Below are 21410 nucleotides of genomic sequence, written 5' to 3' on the forward strand. Positions count from 1 at the left end.
CCTATCTTCTATGTTTTTGAATTTTTTTAATTAAATATTTTTTTTGGCTGTGCCAGGTCTTAGATGCTGCGTGCGGAATCTTTTAGTTGCAGCGTGGGGGATCTTTAACTGCAGCATGTGAACTCAGCTCTTCCTCAGGAAACTCAGAACTCCTAACAGGCAGAAGGACTCTAGCAATTCCAAGGCTGCCTCAGAGAAAGAACTACACAGAAGTGGGTGACTTTTGACCTCTGGGAATGACAGGCGACAGGCCCGCTGGGCCCACCCTACTTCCAGGCCCCACAGCCCACGGTGCGGCTCCTGTACACAGGCCCTCATGAAGACACGTGACACAGCAGGGCACAGAGGGCCAAACGTTCCTCTTTATTATGGTTCACTCAGTTACCACAGACAGACAGGTCGGTTCAGGCAGGTCAGCTGCCAGTTGGAGAATGGTCTGTGTTTCCCAGAAACAAGGAGGGGCAGTGGGCACCAGCAGAGTACAAAAGCAGGTTACTGGCCAAAGACCTGAGGATTCGCAGAACTGACCTCAGCCTTCCTGCACCCCACCCTCAAGCCAGACCATCCAGCAGAGATGAACCTGTGCCCAGCCCCCACTTCTAGTTCAGTTCCCTCCCCAGGAAAGTGCATAGATGCCTGGAGATGCAGCATCCCAGGGCCTGGACAACCTGGGCCATGCGCGGGTATAGCAGGTCTTCCAAGGGCAGAGCCAGGGCATGGCCATCCAGGTCTGAGCCAGAAAAGAGCAAAGGCGGGTAGGACAGGAAGCTGACAGGAGGGAGCATCCAGCAGGTCAAGGATGCTGTGCTGGCAGCGAGACCGCAGGCCTCCCGGAGCTACCAAAGAGGAAGAGGAAGGGGGCCAGAGGTCTGGGCGGGGAGAGAGGGAAGGGAAGAACCTAGACCTAGGGTCTCTTTTCGAGTACTAGGGGCTGTGACAACTGCTTTCCAGAGAGAAAGTGGTAGAGAAGAGAGTCAATCACACTCTGGCCCAAGCCTAAGGGGCCATCAGGAAGATAACTCCCAGAGGCCCTGGTTCCCCTTATAGGAAAATAAAGTACCTGGAGCTCAAAGCTCAGATGGCACTTGGAAACCAGGTGCTGGGTTCTAAGCTGGAGCCACTCACAGTGGCCAGGTGGAGTTTGGTTTTTCAAGCCAAACTGCCCAGGTGGGAAGTGGGGGCGATGAGTGAGAAATGGGCAGCTGCTCCATGGCTAAGAACCCACTCCTCTTCAGGCCTCCAAGAGAGCCAGGACCTCTACCAACAACATTCTCACAATGCCTGGGACACAACAGGCCCACAGGCCTCTATCACTGTCCTGGAAAGGAAAGGGGGTTCTAATGGGGGTGAGGAAGGGCCAAGAATCAAGTCCAGTAGACAGAGGGGAGCAAGTAATCTCAATATGATAAAAAACAGGAGCCAGAGAACCTCCCCTCCCACCCCACCTAACCTGAAACCACATTCCAGCTATTGTGCTTGCACACAGGGTTGGGCCTGTGCTTCTTCCTAGACCTTGAGTTCAAGTGCCCAGAACCGCCCTATGCCCAAGAGCAAGCTGGGGGGGTGGGTCAGGGGGGATGCATGATCCCCTCTCAGTTGGTCCTGCCTACCTTCTCTTCTGAGAAGACTCATCCCTCCAGGACCAGTCCTCTGAGCCTATCCCTTCCATCAGACCCAAACAGAACAGCTATTGCTCCCAGGAATCCAGTGGTCATTCAGAGACACCCAGCACCTGCCCAGTGGGCTTGAGTCAGTCAGACATCGCTCGGAGACCAGTAATTATTTACAGATCCTTTGTTCCAGCTGCACCTTGGGCTTGCCAGGTGGTGCTAGTGGTAAAGAACCCCCTGCCAACGCAGGAGACCTGAGTCAGGAAGATCCCCTGGAGGAGGAAATGGCTACCCGCTCCAGTATTCTTGCCTGGAGAATCCCATGGACAGAGGAGCCTGGTGGGCTACAGTCCATAAGGTCGCAAAGAGTCGGACATGACTGAAGCGACTTAGCAAGCACACAGCTGCACCTTTACACCTGAAAACTGCCCAGACACCACCCAGCCCTTCAGGAAAGGCAGTGCAATCTGCCCCTGTAGATGGCAGACATCACCTAGCACACAGTAGGGGTAGGGCAGGAGAATCAGGCCACAGCAGCTGCGAGTGTAGGGAGGGACACAGGCAGAGGGGCTCGAGGGGGCTCTGGGAAGGAGGAGGAGGCAAGGCAGGGAAGAAAGGACCCTGCCTTACATTTCCATCCCCTGTGGGTCAGGTACCCAGGAGGTCTCCACATCTCTGGCTGTGTGCCCTCCCACATCAGGGCTCAGGCTCAGCTCCCCTGTCCTCTGTCTGCTTCCTGGATCTGAGAATGGGCTTCAGTCTCAGGAGCAGATACAAGTGGGACCCTCAGCCTGGAGGAAGACAAAGAAACGCCACATGGGGAGGAAAGGAGCCCTGGGGAGGCCAAGAGACCACAGGAAGCAGGAAGAGAGACAGCAGGAAGAGAGAAATGGAGGAGGAGATTGTGGGAGGTGGGAGGGGAGGGCAAAGACCCAGATCCAAAGGAGCAAGGGAAGATTCCCTGCAGGTCTCCACCCTCCCCACCAACATCCCCAGGAGTGCTAAATACTGCTGCTTCCCAGGAAGACCAAAACTGGAAACAGTTTCAGCTCATAACCTTGGGAGGGGGCCAGGCTCTCTGCTATGCCTCCCCTGCCCCATGAGGGGTCCCAGGGCCGAGGTCAGACGGAGCAGCCTGATGGGAGGGTGGAGGGCTGGTTTAGTTCTAAACGTACATCTAGCACCACAACAACAGAGACCTCCACTGCACACTATTCACAAGGGGACACAGACACTACTACCGCCGCACGGGACAGCTCCAAGTGCAGCCCACAGCGCTCAGGGTGCTGGGAGCAGAGTCCAGAGGGTGTGGGGGAGGGGGGGCACATATACGTATATATATATATAACTCTGATTCTTTGTACAAAGTCGGGGAGGAGAAAAAGGGAAGGGGGAACCCTGCTTGGTCACCACAACAGACCCTGTGGTTTGAGCCCCCACCCCACCGGCCCCCAGCCAGCTCCCGGTCGGTTGGCTGGTTCACATCTCATTGGAGTATGTGTAGTTGGGGGTGGCAGAATACTGAGTCTGCGGCTGATTCATGGCGCCCTGTGCTGCCCCCATGGCTGCATTCTGGGCCGCCTGCTGCACGTGCGGGTTCTTCCATGCTCCCGTGGTCCACTCCTCCTGAGCTTTGCTGAAACTCCCCCCGCTGCCCCGGTAGAATTTATGGACCTGTAGGGGGAGGAGCACAAGGAAGGGTTAATCAAGGGGAAGAGGCAGCCCGTCCAGAAAAGACGTGGGAGCCAGAGGTAAGCCACCATAAAAGCCAGTCCCCGCTCCGACCCGTGCCCTGGGAGCAAAGTCCATCGAGCCATCCCAGAGTGAGTCCCTGGGAAGACCACTGGGTCTTTCTGTAACTTGGAAGAAGGGTCGTTACAGATCACGGTCCCTCCCAACACCACCCTGTAGCTCCAGAGGCGGCCACATACCATGCTGAGGGCAATGAAGGAAAAGACGGCCATGACCGTGAACAGGACGGTGGGGATGAGCATCACCACTGCTGAGCCAATGTTCGTCCCGAAGAAGGAGATGGTGGCGATCCAGCCGCTGCAGAGACAGGCCAGCTGTGGGGCTGCCTGGCACAGTGACGGGCACCCAGGAGCCGCCCCACTAGAGTAAGGGACCTTCTCATTGCCACAGAGAGAGACCATATCAATGGATGGACAGGGCCTGTGTCAGTGCTTTAGGAAGAACCCTTGGCTCAGGAAAGAAGCTTCTCAGAGCATAAGGCTTCCTTCTCTTGGGTTATCTCATGATGCTTGATATCCCTCATCACCCCTAAAAACCACTGCCTTATTCTCCTCTGATGCTATGCTGTATCTACTAAGTTATCCTGAATCCCTTCACTCTTCCAATAACTCATGGTGTTCCCACAGGCCAGGCAGCTTAGCCCACAGAAGTAAGCAAAGGACACACCCCAGTTGCCGCCCAGCTAGCCCTGGGTCAGTCCCAGACACCCTGGTCTCTTACCAGACACCCCAGCCTGGGATGCCCACGGCCTGGATGATGCTAATGACCAGCTGGGCCATGAAGGTGAAGAAGAATGCCATGAAGCTAAAGGAGCTGTCGGTCCTGCAACAGAGGAGACATCTCCTGTCACCTGGGTGGAGGGACACGGCTTCCCTGCCTTCGAGACTTCCAAGTCCTTCCAAGTGTAAGTGAGTACTCAGTGGATCTTAGTTAAGGGGTCAAAATGGGACACCATTCACCCATGGATCTTTGTAAGTTTCCATGTGTTGGACCTGTGTGTACCACACTGCACAGGGAGAGATCGCCTCATGAATGGACCACTCACTGGTACATGGATGGCTGGCACAGAAATAGATGGGTCTGTTGTGGCAGGAATAAACAGCCCATGTCAAAGGGTTGGACAACCCTACTGGCACCAAGACATCAAGCTCCAGGGGTACATGAGGGGAGGGCCCCACAAGATAGAAAGTGCTGTTGGCACAATAATGGACACATGACTGGCACCAAGATTATAACATAACTAGCACATAAACGGATGGATCCAATTGGCAAACATTAATATTAGAGGCCCAATTGGCACTGAGAGGGATAATCCATTGGCACAAAGATTGAAAATCCCACTTGACACAAGGCAGACACCCACTGGCACTAAGAGAGTTAGCCCTACTGATACATGGATGGGTAGTCCCTTTGGCACAGAGTTGGATGCCCTCGTTAGCACATAAACAGTGTCAGTGGCACATGGATGGCTTGTCCCATTGGCATGTGGGTAGATGGTCTAGTTGGCACCAAACTAGCCAGCCCCATGGGTACCGGCATGGGCAGCTAAACCAAGACAGATAGCCCCACTGGCAAAATTTGTCATGCAGCTAGTTGCCTGGGGAAGGGAAAACAAGAACAAGTCTGGTCTCTATGTTGTCCCACCCAAGGGTAGAGTGAAGAAGGAAGGACCTAAGAGGAAGGCTCTGACTCCCAGCCCTCTCACTCCAGCCTGGAGTTCCCAGGAAGCCTAAATCCTACCTGGCAGTCTGAGCTGAGGATAAAGGGAAAGTGAGCTTGGGGGACAGCAAAAAAAAAAAAAAAAAGAGAAAAATATGTAGAGAAGAGACAGGGGAGATGGACAAAGATACAGGGTTAGGAGCTGGGTTCAGCACCCGTCACTTACTTGAAGGCCTTGTAAATGGGCCGAAACCAGCAGACGTAGGAGCAGGGTGTGAAGAGGATGAGCCAGAGAAAGGCGAGGCCAAAGTTGGTGGCTCCCCCGCCTCCGATCAGCCACGCGAGACAGCCCACCAGGTTCACGGCCAGCGTGACGCTATTCACTGCAGACCCAGGAGCATGTACACAGACACCAGACGGACAGCAGACACGCACAGACACCAAGGCCCACGCAGAAACACACAAGCACCACACACAGACATACCCATAACTCAGCACAGACCCACAATCAGACACAGGCAGACAGCCCAAGCCCAGAAAGATAGAGACGTACACAAACACACATGCAAACCACATTTACACAGGTGCGCACCCACAAGTCACAGCAGCCAATACACACACAGAGATACATAAGATGCACACATAACACACACACACAGAGGGTATAGACTGTAAGAAAGATAACTGGGAGCTCAGCCCAGCCCCCCACACACACCCCCGTTCCTGGGGATCTGAGAACTCCAGAGAACAAAGAGTCTCCCCCGATCAGGAACTCAGAGTCTCAGCCTAGCAAGTCCTGTTAAAGAGCCCCAAAGCCTCAACCTGGGAGAAATGCTCTTCTTATAAGTATAGCCGCAGCCCCTGGCCTTCCCAGACCCACAGCAATCACCAAGCCCATGGCACAGGAAACCCATCTTCCATCTTCTCTTGCAAGGTAGGGCATGAAAAGGGGAAAGGAAAAGGAAACGTCTCTTTACGTCGTCATACCATCCGCCCCACACTTATATAGGGCAGGCAGCAGTGGCTGGGATCTCAGTCTTTCTTTAACCCTATTACACCACCTCCTGCAAGAAGTCTTCTTTCACTGCTGCAGTCTTATTCACCTCCCATCCCTCTGACCTCCTAACAACTTGGGTGCTCTCATGTTTCCCAAAGGACAAATCCCAGCCCATCAACCAAACTAGAGGTTCCCCAAGAGTGAGACCCAGGCTCCTTCTCTTCCATGCTTACATACTCTATAACTGAACCTCTGAATCACTGTATCCCTGAGTTACAGCCAGCAGGGACTTCAAGTCTCCTCATCTGATGCTTGCACTAACACACACCCAGCTCATTGGACATAAGGGTACTTGCTCCCTTCCTCCAATGTTGTTAGCCCAAGTCCCTTTAAGGCTCCACAAAGACTTGCTGAACAAGGACTCCCCTGGTGGTCCAGTGGTTAAGACTCCACCTTCCAACGCAAGGGACAGAAGTTCAATTCCTGGCCAGGAAACTAAGATCCCACGTGCCACAGGGCAACTACTGAGCCCATGCTCTCTAGAGCCCATGCTCCACAACGAGAAGCCCTTACACCCCAACTGGGGAAAAAAAGCCCCCACATGCCGCAGACCCCTCATGCCACAGCGAAGATCCAGCACAGCCAAAAATAAAATAAATTAAAAAAAAAAAACACTTGCTGAATAAACAAAGGAAGGCAGGCTTAATCTTGGCCTCAAACAGCCAGGCATCTATGGGCTTGGCTTTTGAATAGAACTCTTTAAGCATCTCAAGGGTTATATACATTTCCTTGGGAACAAAGCATCTGGCCAGCACCTAGTAAGGACTTAGGAAGATATTTATAGCCCTTAAATCCAGCTTCTGGATGAGATCTTCTCAGGGGCAGAGTTCCCAGAGCCTAGGGCCACCGCTCCCCAAGTCTGGCCTGACAATACTGTCACATGAGAGGTACACCCCTCTCAGGGCCCCTCACAATGAGGGTAAGCATTTCTTTCTGTGAGTTTCAGCTGTGTTTCCTCATCCCTATTTATTACCACCAGATTTCCTGGAATCATGGTGTTCTCACTGATTTTATTTGCTCTTTACATAGAACACTCATTAATCTGTTTTTATTTTGTTTTGTTTTCAGTTTTAGTTTTTTTTTTTTCACCCTGTTTTTCTGTTGGTTTACATCTCTCTTCACAGTCCCATCTCTCTCCAGCTCATTTGATCTAGTACCCTTGTCGTAATTATTCTAACATCACAGGCCATCAGAAACTGGAGCCTAAAAAAAAATAAAAAATAAAAAGAAACTGGAGCCTTTAACTCAACCTCAAAACCTTAGAACATGAGAACTCGAGCTCTTAACACAGACCCACATGGAGGCACGGCGATCACTGAGCCAGTACCCATTTTCTACAAATGAGGAAGCTGCCTCTTGGGAAGTCGAGTGACCAGCCCAGCCTGGTCACTATATCCCAACTGAACATTCTTTTGGAGCAATCTTCCAGCGAAAGCAAGAAAAACGAGGCTTTGAGGGGAGGAGTCCTCTCCAAGTCCAGACACCTGAGGTAATCACCAGAGGTTCCCTGGAAAACCACTCCCATGAGAAGATAAATGAACTGCAATGCAGGCAGAGACTCCTCACACGCACCTGGCTGCTCTGTGATGGGGGCATGAGGAGAGGCTAGATGGGAAGTGAGGGAAACTGAGGCCTAGCTGGGGAGTTGGCCCAGGAGAGGAGCCTGCAGGAGTAGGTAGGGACAGATGCTGCAGGTGAGGCTGAAGGACCCAGGCCTGGGGGCACCCCATCCCCGTGCCCAGCACCCGCTCCCCCGCTCCCCAGCTCTGGAACACCCCCACCCCACAGCACTCACGCATCCAGAGGTAGTAGAGGCGCTTGGTCATGCTGAGATGCTGAGGAGGGATGTCAGCCTCAAAGTCTTGGTAGAAACATGGCTTTAGCGGGATGAATTTGGGCAGTGGTGGGAAGTTGTTCACTTTCTCTGCGGGTGAGGCACATTCCACAGTTTCGCCCTGAATACTCCCCTCCCCAGTGACCTGATATGATCGCTCTCCCCCTGGCCTGGGCGGCCCTCTTGGCCCCTGTGGCCACAGGCCACTTCACCATCCCTACCAGCTCTCCTGCTGCCTCAGGTCTCCAGAGTGGCCCTGAGGCAGCACCACTGTCAGAAGAATAAAAACAGTAAACACCGTCCATCAGGCATGGACACCGGGTCAAGGGTAGTTCTGGGCAGAAGCAGCAGGATGGTGAGTCTGGAGATGTGGGTTCCAGCCTCCACTCCAAGAATCAGTCATCACCCCTCTCTCCAGACCTCCGTTTACCCAGTGGGATGGGGGTCAAACTAGATAGACCCTACAGGTCTCTCCAGTTCTGAGCCTTTAGAAACCAGACAACCCAGAAACCAGAAGGAAAAGGTCTCAGAGTATTAGAGAGTAATGGTGACAGAAAGGATGGGGACTGAGCTCTCCATGTCACTCATCGGTCAGATGGACAGGAGGGCCAGGGAGTCAGGATGGGCTATCTCTGGTCGCCAGGTTCAGAGGTCTGACAGACAGCTAGACAGTGAGGGTCTTTGATAGATAAGTCTCGGTGGGGGACCAGGGGAAACCCAGGGGCAAGAGGACCGAAAGAATCTGATCTTCAAAAACTACAGGGTATAAACGGCCCAGGAAAAGGGCCACCCACCCTATGTCACTGTCCCGTCCTACCCATGTGGATCCACCCTCCCCTTACCTGACATGATGGCACCCGCTGGCCCAGCGGCCTGTCCACGCTTCTTTGTCTCGAACTGGAAGGAAAGAAGAGTCAGCGAAGGTTGAGGATCATGGCTCACCCAGCCAAGTACTTCTTTCAGCCCCAGCTGGGCTGGAAACTCCCCGGAGCAGGACCCATCTTACAGAACCACCGTTCCACCAGCTCTACCCTTCCAAGGACTCCTGCCCTTGACCTCCAGGCATAAAATCTATTTTCAGAAAATCCAAGGAGAGGGTGGCAAAGGAACCTGGGAGGCCACCTCAAGCAGGTGCAAGTCAAGTGACAGAGAAAGCTTGAGGAAATTCTATTCTTGACCTTGAACACGGCAGAGCCCTGGCCCCAGTCACAGGCTGGGCTCCCCTCCCCCTGCCTTTGTCTCGAGTCATTCATTCACTTCTTGAGCATTTATAACCTGCCAGGCACTGGGGAGACAGCATGAAGAAGTGGTCCCTGCTGTTGGCATGAAACAGTCAATAACCTCGGCCGTGAACAGTATAAAAGAGAAGGATGGCTATGAAAACACACACAGCATATATTAGGTGATCTGGTCTGGGGAGTCAGGAAAGCCGTAAGGGGAGACCTGAAGAATACACAGGAGTTGCCTGAGGCAGGGCAGCCTCTTGCGCAGGGGGGAAAGCTTGCACAGATCCTGATGTGGGAAAGAGCTTCATGCTTCTGAATAAGGGAAAGAAAGCCACTGTGGCCAGAGCAGAGAGTACGTGGAGAGGGAGCAGGAATGGAGGTGGGCAGGGTGGGATTCTTGAGGCACTTAGGAGGCCAATTAGAAGGGGCTCCAAGGTGGCTCTGGGGTGTGGGGGGAGGGAGGCCCTCATGAAGACTCTCTGCCAGCTTAAACCACTGAGCAAACGGTGGGCTGTTTACTGAGAGCCCCGTCATGAGAAGAGGCGCAGGGCTCCAGGGAAGAAGAGAAGCTTCATCGTGAACATACAGAGTCTGAGGTGCTGTGAGAACCTCCAGACAAGACAAAGCCTTGTAGGCTTTGGGAATATCTGGGTCACAAGCTTAGCAGGAGGCCTGTGCTGAGATAGACATCAGGTAATGGTTGGTGAGTGAAGGTTAAGGAAGCAAATGAGAGCATTTTACCAGAACAGTAACTTTGATAGATAAATACAGATATACTGAAAAACAGAAAATGGTCTATGGCCAAGCACTAAGGCAATGCAGCATCAAAATTTGGGCAGAGGGACTTCCCTGGTGGTCCCAGTGGCTAAGACTCCACGCTCCCAATGCAGGGTGTCTGGGTTCGATCCCTGGTCAAGGAACTAGATCTCACATGCCGCAACTAAGAGTTCTCTCTAAAAGATGCCACAGACTGCAAGGAAGACTGTAGATCCTCATGCGCAGCCAAATAAATAGATAAATAGAAATAGTAAAAAGAAAAAAAAAAAGTGGGCAGAGATTTCTATAGCGTTTAAATCAGGCAAAGCGAATCTATGGTGTTAGAAGTCAGGAGGGTAAAGGGAACACAAGCATCAGGAGTGCTGGTCGTGGTCGGTTCCTGGACCTGGGTGTTGCTGACACAGAGGTGTTGATTTTGTGAAAATCCCTCAAGCATACGATTACAATGTGTGCACTTTTCTACCTGTTATACTTCAATTACGAGTTTGCTTTAAAAGAAAAACAAACCTTCCTAGAGTTCCAGTCAAATTCCTCTGGCTCTATTGAAGATTAGGCCATCATAATCTTTTGTGGTCCCTTTGCGATATGAAATCAAACACAGATGTAAAAACCTAACAACATCTACCACAAATGGAGAAGACAGGCATGACAAAGACAAGCGTGAAATGGTTCTTTTACCCTGCTGCATTAATTGTAACATTGTAATACCAAAAGATTGGAAACAATTGACATGTCTATCAACAGCAGACTGGTTAAATAAATGATACTGGCTGTTTCTACACTGAGGAGGAAATGGCAGCCCATTCCAGTATTCTTGCAAGGAAAATTCCATGGACAGCAGAGCTTAGCATGCTGCAGTCCATGGGGTCGCAAAGAGTTGGACATGACTGAGTGGCTGAGCATGCAGGCACAGTTATTCCTAAAAATACTGATATGGAGAGCTCCACAATTACAAGCAGTTGAAAAAATGCAATGCATAGAACAGTTTAGGCTACCTCTCATGTTAAAAAAAAATAAAGCAGGGGAGAGGAGAATAAAAGTGTTTTTTGCTTTTGTCCCCAGAATCCTACTCTAGTTATTTACCCACAAATAAGAAACAACAAATATATGTTTTCAGGATGATGCTATTTTACAGTAGCAAAATGTTGGAAGCAACTGTTCGAATAAACTTTGTATATCATTCAATAGAGTAACATGTAGCTGTAAAAAAGAAGAAGATGGTATCTCTGAACTTCTATAGAATCATTTCCAGTATATACAGTTAAGTAGAAAAAGCAGGGGATTCTCTGGCAGCCCAGGGGTTAGGACTTGGCGCTTCTGCTGCAGGGGGGATGGGTTTAACCCCTGGTCAGGAAACTAAGATGCCGAGAAACAGACGCCAGGAGCCACAAGAAGTGGCCAAAAAAAAATAAAAAGCAGGGTACAAAGTATTGTAATTAGAATGCTACTTTTTATATAAAAGGAGAAACAAGAACATGCATTTATAAGTTTGTTTCTGCAAGAGAAATACAGAAAGAATATATAAGAAACGAATGAAATGGTCATCCAGATGATGGAAGGGCTAGGATGAGTAGTGAGATTTCTCAGCGTAAAGATTTTTACAGATTTTTTTACATACAATGTCTTACGTATTCAAAAACTTACACCCGAAAGAAATGAAAGTCTAAAATTGAAATAAACACAGGGATTTTCCTGGTGGCCCAGTAGTTAAGACTCTGAGCTTCCACTGCTGAGGTCCCAGGTTCAGCTGGAACCCAGGACAGGGAACTAAGATCCTGCATTCTGGGCGATATAGCCAAAATATATATATATTGGAGAGAACCACTAAAATTGAAATAAACAAAAACAAATTAAGCTATCTGTACAGCAAACTGATAACACAATCACACAGGAAAAGGAACTGGCCAAGTGGCTTGATCTCAGTACTCTGTGTTCACTTAAAAGGATCTATCTCAACAGCAAAAACAACTAGAAAGAAATCTAAAATCTTAGCAGGTTTACTGTTGGTGTTAGTGTGGTGACTGAAACTTTTCGTATGTACCGTAGCAGAGAACATATGAGAGAATGTGTTTGTGTTGTTGGAACCTGGGTTCTCAATGTTAGATACGGAGACAGAATATGGAATATGGGAAGATAAGAAAGAGTCTTGTGATGCTGGATTTGAATTGGAGGCATCAATATGAACTCATGTCTTTAAAAATATGTGGTTGGTCCCAAGCCAGGACAAAGAAATACAACATCAGCCTAGAACATCTTGTGGTGCCAGAAATAAGCAGGAATTCAACTAATTAGTACATGTCAAAAGGACACCAATTTGAAGGGGCTACCAATCAGCCAAATTTGGGAGAATTCAGAGCATCAAAAATAATGACAGTAATATAACATGTTGAGTTTAAAAAATAATCCAAAGTGACACTCATTTTTTAAATGAGGGAGGAAGAAAGCAAGCTCTTCTTTGCAGAAGAATGCTAGCTATAAATGTAGGAGTAACAGAATTAGAAAATCTTCTAATTTTGCAATCATGAATGTCACAGCTGATTCACACAAGGATCCGCAATAGCTGCTAAGTCTTTCACTAGGTGAAAGATTGTTGGGGAAGAAGACAGTCACAGAGTCTCAAAGATGACTTACTAATTACAAAGGAGAACAGGCACTTTTACTGTGAAGAAAGTTGGCAGACGCCATCTTCACCAGGTGATCAAACTCAAACTCACCAATAATGGGACAGACATTATGGCTTCCCGGTGTGATATACCAGGAGGGGCACAGCATCACCTATGTAGTATTCCTGCCCCCAAATATTTAGCTTGAATCTAGTCAAAAGAAACAAGCAGTCAAATCCAAGTTGTGGAGCATTCTATAAACTAAACTGGCCAGGACATTAAAAAATGCCAACATCTGGGACATCCCTGGTGATCCTGTGGTTAAGAATCCCTTTGCCAATGCATGGGACATGGTTCCCTGGTCTGGGAAGATCCCACAGGCTGCGGGGTAACTAAGCCCAGGCACCACAACCACTGAAACCCGTGCGCCTAGAGCCTGTGCACGGCAACAGGAGAAGACAAAGAGGAACACAGAGAGGAGCAGTACAACAAAGAGCAGCCTCCACTCCGCTCAACCAGAGAAGGTCTGCACGCAGCAAAGAACACCCAGCACAACCATAAACAAATAAATAAAAAATTTTAATGCCAACATCCTAAAAGATAAAAAAAAAAAAAAAGATAAGGGATTCTCTAACCTAATGGAATCTAAAGCTATATGGCAACAAAAACTAAGTGTAAACCTTGATTGGATTCTGGTTCAAGGGGGAAACAATGGGATATCAAGAAACTTGAATAGAGACTCTAGATAGTAATATTTGGGTCTATATCACATTTCTTGGGTGTGATAGTGTTCTTGAGGTTATGCAGGAAAATGTCCTTTTTCTTAGGAAATATGTGCTCCAGTGCTTAGGGGTAAAGTGTTGTGATATCTGAATCTTCAAATAGTTCAAAAAATAAGGAATAATGAATAGATATAGACAGAATCAAAGCAATGTAGCAAATGTTAACAACTGGTGAATCTCAGCAAAGTTACATGAGTGTCCCTGTTTTATTCTTTCAACTTTAAAGTTTTCAAGATAAAAAGCTGGAGGAAAAATATGAATAATATGAGTTAGGGATGATAACACATTGAAAGAAAAGAATGTGAAAGTTCAGTATAACACACAAAAGAAAGGGAGATGGGCAGGAAAAGTTCTAAGACAGAAGGAATGATGTAATTTTTTAAATCATCATTTTGTAACGCCTACGTAGAACTGACACAGGCAGGGATCATCAACGGCTGCTTAAACCGCTGGGTGAAAGATGGCTGGGGAAGAGGGGAAACACACAGTCTGAGTGTCACCCCCCAACCACCACCACCACCACGTTATTTATTAATCACAAGAAAGAAAAGTTACTTCTGTAATGAAAGGATCTGGCAGGCCAAGTGACCAAACTTCTCAAACTTGCCTGATTATGGGACAATAGGACATTATGTGCTTCCTGACATGACTCATAGAAGAACACAACATCACCTATGTAGTATTACTGCCAAAATGTTTAATCTGAAAATAATTATTATAAAAAAGAATCTGACATGTCCAGATTGTGGGAAATTCTCCCAGATAAATGTTAATGTCATGAAAGATAGAAATTGGTAGAGGGACTCAGAGAGGAGACTTGCAGGAGATTGCAACCAAGTGCAATGAGTGGTCCTGGATTTTTAAATCATAGCTATAAAGGACATTTTTAGGATGAGTAGAGAAATTTGAATACAGACTGAATAGAAGATATTACTGTTGCTGCTGCTACTGCTAAGTTGCTTCAGTCGTGTCCGACTCTGTGCGACCCCACAGACGGCAGCCCACCAGGCTCCCCCGTCTCTGGGATTCTCCAGGCAAGAACACTGGAGTGGGTTGCCATTTCCTTCTCCAATGGATGAAAGTGAAAAATGAAAGTGAAGTCGCTCAGTCGTGTCTGACTCTTAGCGACCCCATGGACTGCAGCCCACCAGGCTCCTCCATCCATGGGATTTTCCAGGCAAGTAAGTGTTAAATTTCTTAGGTGCTGTGGTTACATACAATAATACTTTGGTTCTTAGAAGACACATGCTGAAGTATTTAGAAATATTATGTCTTGTCTGCTACTTATTTTCAAATCGTTCTGCAAAAAATGTCAGGAAATTTCCTGGAGGTCCACTAGTTAGAATTTATGGCAATCATTTCACAATATATACAAATATCATTATGCTGTACACCTGAAAGTAATATATGTCAATTACACTTCATAAAAATAGATAAATATTTTAAGTCAGGGAAAAAATATATAGTTGCATTTGGCTATATATACACAAAGAATCAAGAATCTCTAGTAGGACATCAATAAAAAATAATTGTGGTTCCTGGGGGACAGAGGAACTGCATAGACATGGGAGTAGACAGGAGGAATAATTTTTACTATGTATCTGGTTTTTTTTTTTTCTTCTATTTTTGGCCACACCATGAGGCATGCAGGATCTTCCAGACCAGGGATCAAACCTGTGCCCCCTGCAGTGGAAGCACGGTGTCTTAACCACTGGACGGCCAGGGAAATCCCATTTACTATGAATCTTTATACCATCAAATCCAAGACACCATCAACTTTTAGATCATTATATTATTTACCAAAAGAAAGAAAATAAAACCCACCAATTTATAATGATAAGATGCCAAAATTTCAAAGATACAGACATTAAAATGTTTTCAGAAATATCAAAGTGTTTATTTTAGAATTGATGAAATTCAGGACATCTTTTTGAAGTATGAATTGTGTAAATGTATTACCTGTTTAAAAAAAAATAAATGAAAAGAAAAGTCAAGCAGAAAAGCTGGCAAAGAATGAGCAGGAGCAGTTGATGAGGCAGGAGGAAAACCAGGAGAGTGTGAAGTCTCCAAAGCCAGGAGTAGAGAGTGGACAAATGTGACAGATGCCACTGAGAGGTCCAGCATCAAAAGGCCTGGACTGAAAAATGTTCAGTTCGCTCAGCAGCAGCAAGTCACCTGTGACCCCAGCAAGAACTACTCTGGAGGTGGTAGGAGCTGGGCTGAGGGGTTGGGGGTGGTAGCAGCCAAACTATACATTAATAGTTGAACATGTAAGCTGAGAGCAGGTATAGACAACAATTTGAAGAAGCCTGCCTTGTTAGAAAACAGAAATAGGGTAATACCTGGGTAAGACAAGTAGTTCAAGGAGAGACTATGGCTCAAGGTTGTCTGTTTAGGATGTTAATAAGCTCGAGATGTGAAAGTTCCAGGGAAGAGCTGCAATTACAACAGAGACAGAACTTAATTAACGGAGCAAGCCCTTGAAACAGGGAGAAGCATGGGGTCCAGTGCAAGGAGATGGGGAGAAAAACATGATGCAAGCAGATGGGGGAGGTCTGAGGTCTTGGAAAGGACAGTGGGAGTCCCATATATCTGCTTCAATCTTCTCTGCAATATGGGAGGGAAGTTTGAGTCGAAAGGGAGGAGGTAAGAGTAGAGGATGTAACTAAGTCAGTGGGCAATTATAACACAGTCTGAGAAGTGCTCCACAAGAGCAAGTACACAAAGCTGTGAGAACCCAGAGGAGCACCTCCCTGGTCCATCCTGGAGGAGCCAGGCTTCACAGAGGAGGTGATAGCAGAGCTGAATCCTGAAGGATAAATAAGAGTTGGCCAGGAAAAGGAAGAACCAGAAAAACATGTGCAAAGGGAAGGTCAGAACTATGGCATGGCAAATTCAAGAAACAGAAAGAAGCAGAGCACAGATAAAGCCTAAAGTGGAAGGAGTGAAAAAAAGGCAAAAATAGGGCCAAGAGATGGGAGGGGCCAGTCATCCTGGCCTTAAAGGCCATGAGCAGAATTTGAGCTTTATCCTCTGAGTCTTGGGAGAGACTGAAGGATTCTATTCTTCTTTTAAAAAAATATAACCTCAAAGTTTTTTTTTAATAAAGTGAAATTATGTTGCTTTTTAGCAACATACATAAAAATATCTGCAAGGTAAAACAAATCAAAGTCCATAAAGGAGAAAACACAGGTTCTTCCAAAATCCACCTTCTCAGAGGTCACCCCTTTAACAGTCTGACCTTTAGGTTTCTGGTTTTTATGTATACATAAGCATATATGTGGAGAAGGAAATGGCAACCCACTCTAGTATTCTTGCCTGTCAAATCCCATGGACAGAGGAGCCTGGTGGGCTACAGCTCATGAGGTCGCAAAGAGTTGGACACAATTGAACACACACACACACATAAGCATATATGACAAAAATGAGGTCATTTTATACATGCTAGTTTATAACCTGGTTTTCTCCACTCAACAATATCCCATGAAAATGTTTCACATCAATGAATACAGGTGATTTCAACCTTTTTAATGACTGGTCAACCAGTCATTAATGTCAACAATGTCCATGGCCACGGAGCAGTCAGTTGTGACATGGGCTGATTCGGGAAATTAGAAGGTCACAGCTTCAGGGAGTGGTGGAGCAGAGGGCAGTTGCCAAGAAATGAGGGAATATGAGGAGAGGAAGAGGGATAAGTCTAGCAGACTAATTTTTTTTAAAACTCAGCTGAGACTTTAATATAACACAGGGAATATTAGTGTCAAGAATGAAATACCATGCATTAAAGGATTAATAGCCATCTCTTGACAGTGAGATTATATTATTGTCTTTCTTTTATCTTTATTTTCTAAAACGTCTACAACATCTTACATCACTTTTCTATATCTATATCACTATGCACAAAGTCATAGGTTTAAAGCAACAGCAGTTAGAGGAAGACATATAGTTAGATGGGTTTTTCCAGATAGGAGACTTGAGCACATTAATAAGCAGGGCAGACAGTATTGTTAAGGAAAAAGAGCGGAGATACTAAAGATACAGTAGAGGGGGAAACAGCTGACAGACACCGATATCTCAGGAGACAGGAAGGGCCGGCATCCATAGCACAGAGTGGGTGTATTAGACTAGGAGCCCTAGGATTCAAGAAGTAGAGAAACACAGGTATGGTTCCAACTTCCACTTACACCACTCAACTAACCCTCTACATGAGTAAAGAGGCTTTGGGATAATGGTCCAAGTTTGGACTTCTCTTCCCATGGAATAGGATGGACAGCTGATGGGAAGAGGAAAGTGATGATGGTCCCGAGAAGTGATGAAGGGACAGCTGAGGCTGGAGACCCTCCATGGAAGCAAAACGAGACTATCCTGGTATGTGACGGCCACCAGAAGTTTTCCACATTCTTAGTGTAGAGTCCAGAACTGGGAGGAATTGAGGGGGGGTGGTCTGCTCTGGGGTGGGACACACGGGCCAATGACATGGTCCCTGAGGGCAAGAGCTGGTTAAAATCCAGGACCATGAAGTCCAGGAAGGACATGGTAGGTGCCATGCTCGTGAGATAGAGAAAATGGAAGTGTCAGAGAACTTGAGGTGTCCTAGAGGTCCCAAGGCAGGTAAAGCAGAAATTGGACTGTGGTCAGAGAACAATACTGGGGTTGAAGGTTTCGGAGGTGGCCACATGCCATCGATGACCAGACTAGGTGTAGCCGGCAGAAGGAGCAGCTGAAGGAGGCATCACCTCGCATGAGACAATGGGATGTGGAATGGGAGACTGCAGTCCAACACTAACATCCTCCAGGAAAACAAAGAAGAGAGGCAGAGGGAGAGCGGGCAACAGCTAGATTGTAGGAGCCTCAAGGGAGGAGGCTGGAACCCTGGCTCCAACATGACCCCCATCTGGTCCCAGGCTGCCTCCCAAAGGTGTTACAGAGAAGTCAGTGTAGCAAAGTACTGATGGGGGGAAAGCCAGCGCTCAGGGCCAGAGCACAGGGCAAGACTGCCTTGTTTGTAGACTGTTAGCCCAGAAAGAATTTAGGCATGGGAGGGCTACAGAAGGCTGAGGTCACAAGAATGGAAGGTTCCAGGATCCTCTGCTCTTCTGTCAGGGATTAGCCTTTATACTTGGGCAGGGCGAGAGGGGAGCAGCAATGACCGGCCTCTGCGAACCAAAGCTCCTAAACTGCAAAAGGAGAGAAATAGCAAGTCATTCCTCAACTGAGAGTCTTTCATAATGTTGGGAGACACTGGGAGTGCTACATATCCCCCTAAAGATGCAGGCCTAAGGGAACACTTCCTTAGTTATCAGTAAGATAGCAAATACTAACTGAATTTTGTTCAAAAGACAAACTATAATTTATTCCATTTCTAACTGTGAAGTTGAGGGGACAGAAGGTCCCACAGTAAAAAGAGTGAGGTCCATGCCAAAAAGAAGGGAGTCAAGTCTGGCCTCAGATCAGGACAGAGACCTGTGGTTTGTTCCAGGGCTCCCTACTCACCAGCATGAGCCCCATGCTTGGCATAGAAATGGTCATTTTCTTCCTGCCCACCCAGAGCTTATCTGCTAAGATGGAAGTTTCCCCCTCTGGCTCTACCTCTGGTCTCCTTACCCCACACCCAATCCCATATCCCCAGCCCTGATGTCCCAGAACCAAGACTCTTTCTCAGAAAACACTACTCTCCTGGCATTGCTCACTCTGTCCTGTGATGACTCTCCAGTTGTTGAGTCACTAAGTTGTGTCTGACTCCTTGTGACCACATGGACTACAGCACTCCAGGCTTCCCTGTCCTTCACTATCTCCTGGAGTTCACTCAAACTCATGTCTACTGTGTCGGTGATGCCATCCAACCATCTCATCCTCTGTTGCCCCCTTCTCCTGCCCTTAATCTTTCCCAGCATCAGGGTTTGAATCTTTCTCAGAAAACACTACTCTTTTGGCATGGCTATCACTGTCCTGTGATGACTCTCCAGTAGCCCCTACTGATCTTGTGCCTGGCAGTCAAGGCCTTGTGTCAATCAGCTACAAAGCTCCCACCCACCACCTTCTGCTTCTCGTCCACACACTGACCCGCTTTCCAGCTTCATGCCGATCATATCGAGCCATCCATCTGCTTCCAGTGACCCTAAACCAGAACCCTGCCAATTCCTCTCAGTCCTACCGTTTTTCTCATATCCCACCTCTTTTGGAAGCCCTTCTAGACATCCCTGCTGTGCCTCCCACTATTTATATTCTGAACCAGTTATTGGGCAACGAATGCTCACTCATTCTCATCCAGTCTTTTTCTGGTTCCATCATGGATGGGGCTTCCAGAAGGGACTCAGCACAGAACAGAGCACAGAGAACAAGTCAATCACATTCTTGCTTAAGATGTGGACACAGAGCAAAGGAGCTTGGAACCTTCCATTCTTGTGACTTCAGCTTCCTGTAGCCCTCCCAAGCCCAGGGGTGGGAGTGGAGCAACAGACACCCTCCCCACAATCAGGCTAACCCCACAGTTTCATGAGCCCTGCTGTACCCCACTTCCTCCAGCAAACCTCAGAAACTCCAGGCTGTCAGCAAGAACAGAAGTGCAGCCTGCAGAGGAACAGCTCGGGAGATGGGGGCAGGGACAGGAAGAGGAAGGCAGAGGGAGAAGGGAGAAAAGGAAGAGGGAGAAAAACTGAGAGGGAAGCTCTAAACTAGAACAAGCAGCTTCCTCAAGGGAGGTCAGTACTTAGTCCTATTATTTCATCCCAAGAGAAACGTGCTGGCAAAGAGATGCCCAGAGAGGGGAATCAATTTGTTCAAAGGTGGCCAGCCAGCCAGAGAAAAAGTTAAAAAAGGAACAGAGCCCAGGGCCCCTATCCAGAGCTCCTCTCCCAGGATCGTGCTAACTCTCCATGGCTTTGCTAGACCTAAGAAGACCCTCTTTCTGTGACCCAGTGACCAGTTAGTTCTCTCTCAGCAACTCAGGCTCACCAAACCCAGATCAAATCTCAACTAGCAAGATCTGTGCAGCCCCAAACAAAATCTCTCTGCAAGAACCATTCCCCTCTTTCAGAGTCCTGCCCCTTGAAGACAGAACAGGTGGGGCATAGGCTACAAAATTTCCCAGACTTCCCCACCCCATGGGGGTCAGTCACAAGGCTGGGCTCACAGGCCAGGCTTCCCAACAGCTATGCTTGGTTCCCCGCTCTGAGCCTTAGTCCAGGCCATTTCTGGAAGTGCCCTCCGTTACCTCTCTTCTCATCCAAATCTCACCTCTTCCAAGAGCAGGCTCTTGTTCACTGGCTCTTGTCTCCCTTTCTCCTTGTGCTCCTGGTGTCCACAGGAAAGTCTGCCTGGCCCTCCCTAAACCCCTCATCCTGGATTTGGGGCATTACTGGTTTGAATTGCCTGAGATGGCAAATTCTCTGTCCAAGACTCTACTTGCTTCCCCTAACCTCTAGATTGGGGGCTCCCAGAGGCAGGGACCGAGATGGGTTCCCAAGTATCTCCCCCCACCCTCGTGACCGAATCCTGTCAGCGTTACAATGAGCTCCATCTGGGCCCTCCACATACCACCCTGAAGCCCCGTTGGACCCCAGGCTCAAACCAGTGCACCCATCCCGAAAACCGGAGGTGGCTCAGACCAGTGGTCCAAAGGCCCGCCGCCTCCGTTAGGTGGGGGCTGGGGAACACAACTGCTCCTCCTGCAGGCGCCTCTTGTCAAGAAGGACCCCCAAAGAGGCCACAGTCACCCCGCCTCCAGGCGCCCTCCTCCCCGGCCGCGTGCGCCAGGAGGAGGGCCCCAGGAGGAGGACTGTTTGCTGGGAACGCCAGGTGGGCCCAAGGCCCAGGTTCCAGAATCCAGGGGTCTGACGTCATCCAAGACCCGGGTTCCCTTTGCGGGAGCCGGGAATGGGGATGGTGAGGGCTGGTGGAGGCTTGGGGCACCTAAAGCATTCTTCCCCCGCCCTAACAGGGAAGGTCACCTCGACTCGCCACCTCTCCAGCTCGACCTACCCCCTGCATCCAAAGGTGAAGCGTAGCAGGTACAAAGCTGGAGATCGGGTGACCCTCTCTCCACCTGCGCCCAACCTTCCTGCAAGGCCCTTCTCTGGGCCCTTGGACCCAGGACTCACCCGCCGCTGTC

The 21410-nt window shown here is 48.5% G+C and overlaps 1 protein-coding gene across 1 annotated transcript; it reads right to left on the minus strand.

Annotated features, from left to right (window-relative positions):
• Nucleotides 1–341: 341 nt before the first annotated feature.
• Nucleotides 342–21404, minus strand: SCAMP5 (secretory carrier membrane protein 5). The gene is made up of 7 exons (XM_010843340.1): nucleotides 21400–21404; nucleotides 8755–8809; nucleotides 7874–8002; nucleotides 5248–5404; nucleotides 4083–4184; nucleotides 3542–3659; nucleotides 342–3284 (listed from the first exon to the last, which is right to left on the minus strand). Exons 2-7 carry the CDS (start codon nucleotides 8759–8761, stop codon nucleotides 3090–3092), a joined length of 708 nt encoding a protein of 235 aa, XP_010841642.1. The 5' UTR covers nucleotides 8762–8809; nucleotides 21400–21404; the 3' UTR covers nucleotides 342–3089.
• Nucleotides 21405–21410: the final 6 nt, after the last annotated feature.

Source organism: Bison bison, unplaced genomic scaffold (assembly GCF_000754665.1).
Source record: "Bison bison bison isolate TAMUID 2011002044 unplaced genomic scaffold, Bison_UMD1.0 scf7180017864181, whole genome shotgun sequence".
In the NCBI taxonomy this organism is placed as follows: Eukaryota; Metazoa; Chordata; class Mammalia; order Artiodactyla; family Bovidae; genus Bison; species Bison bison.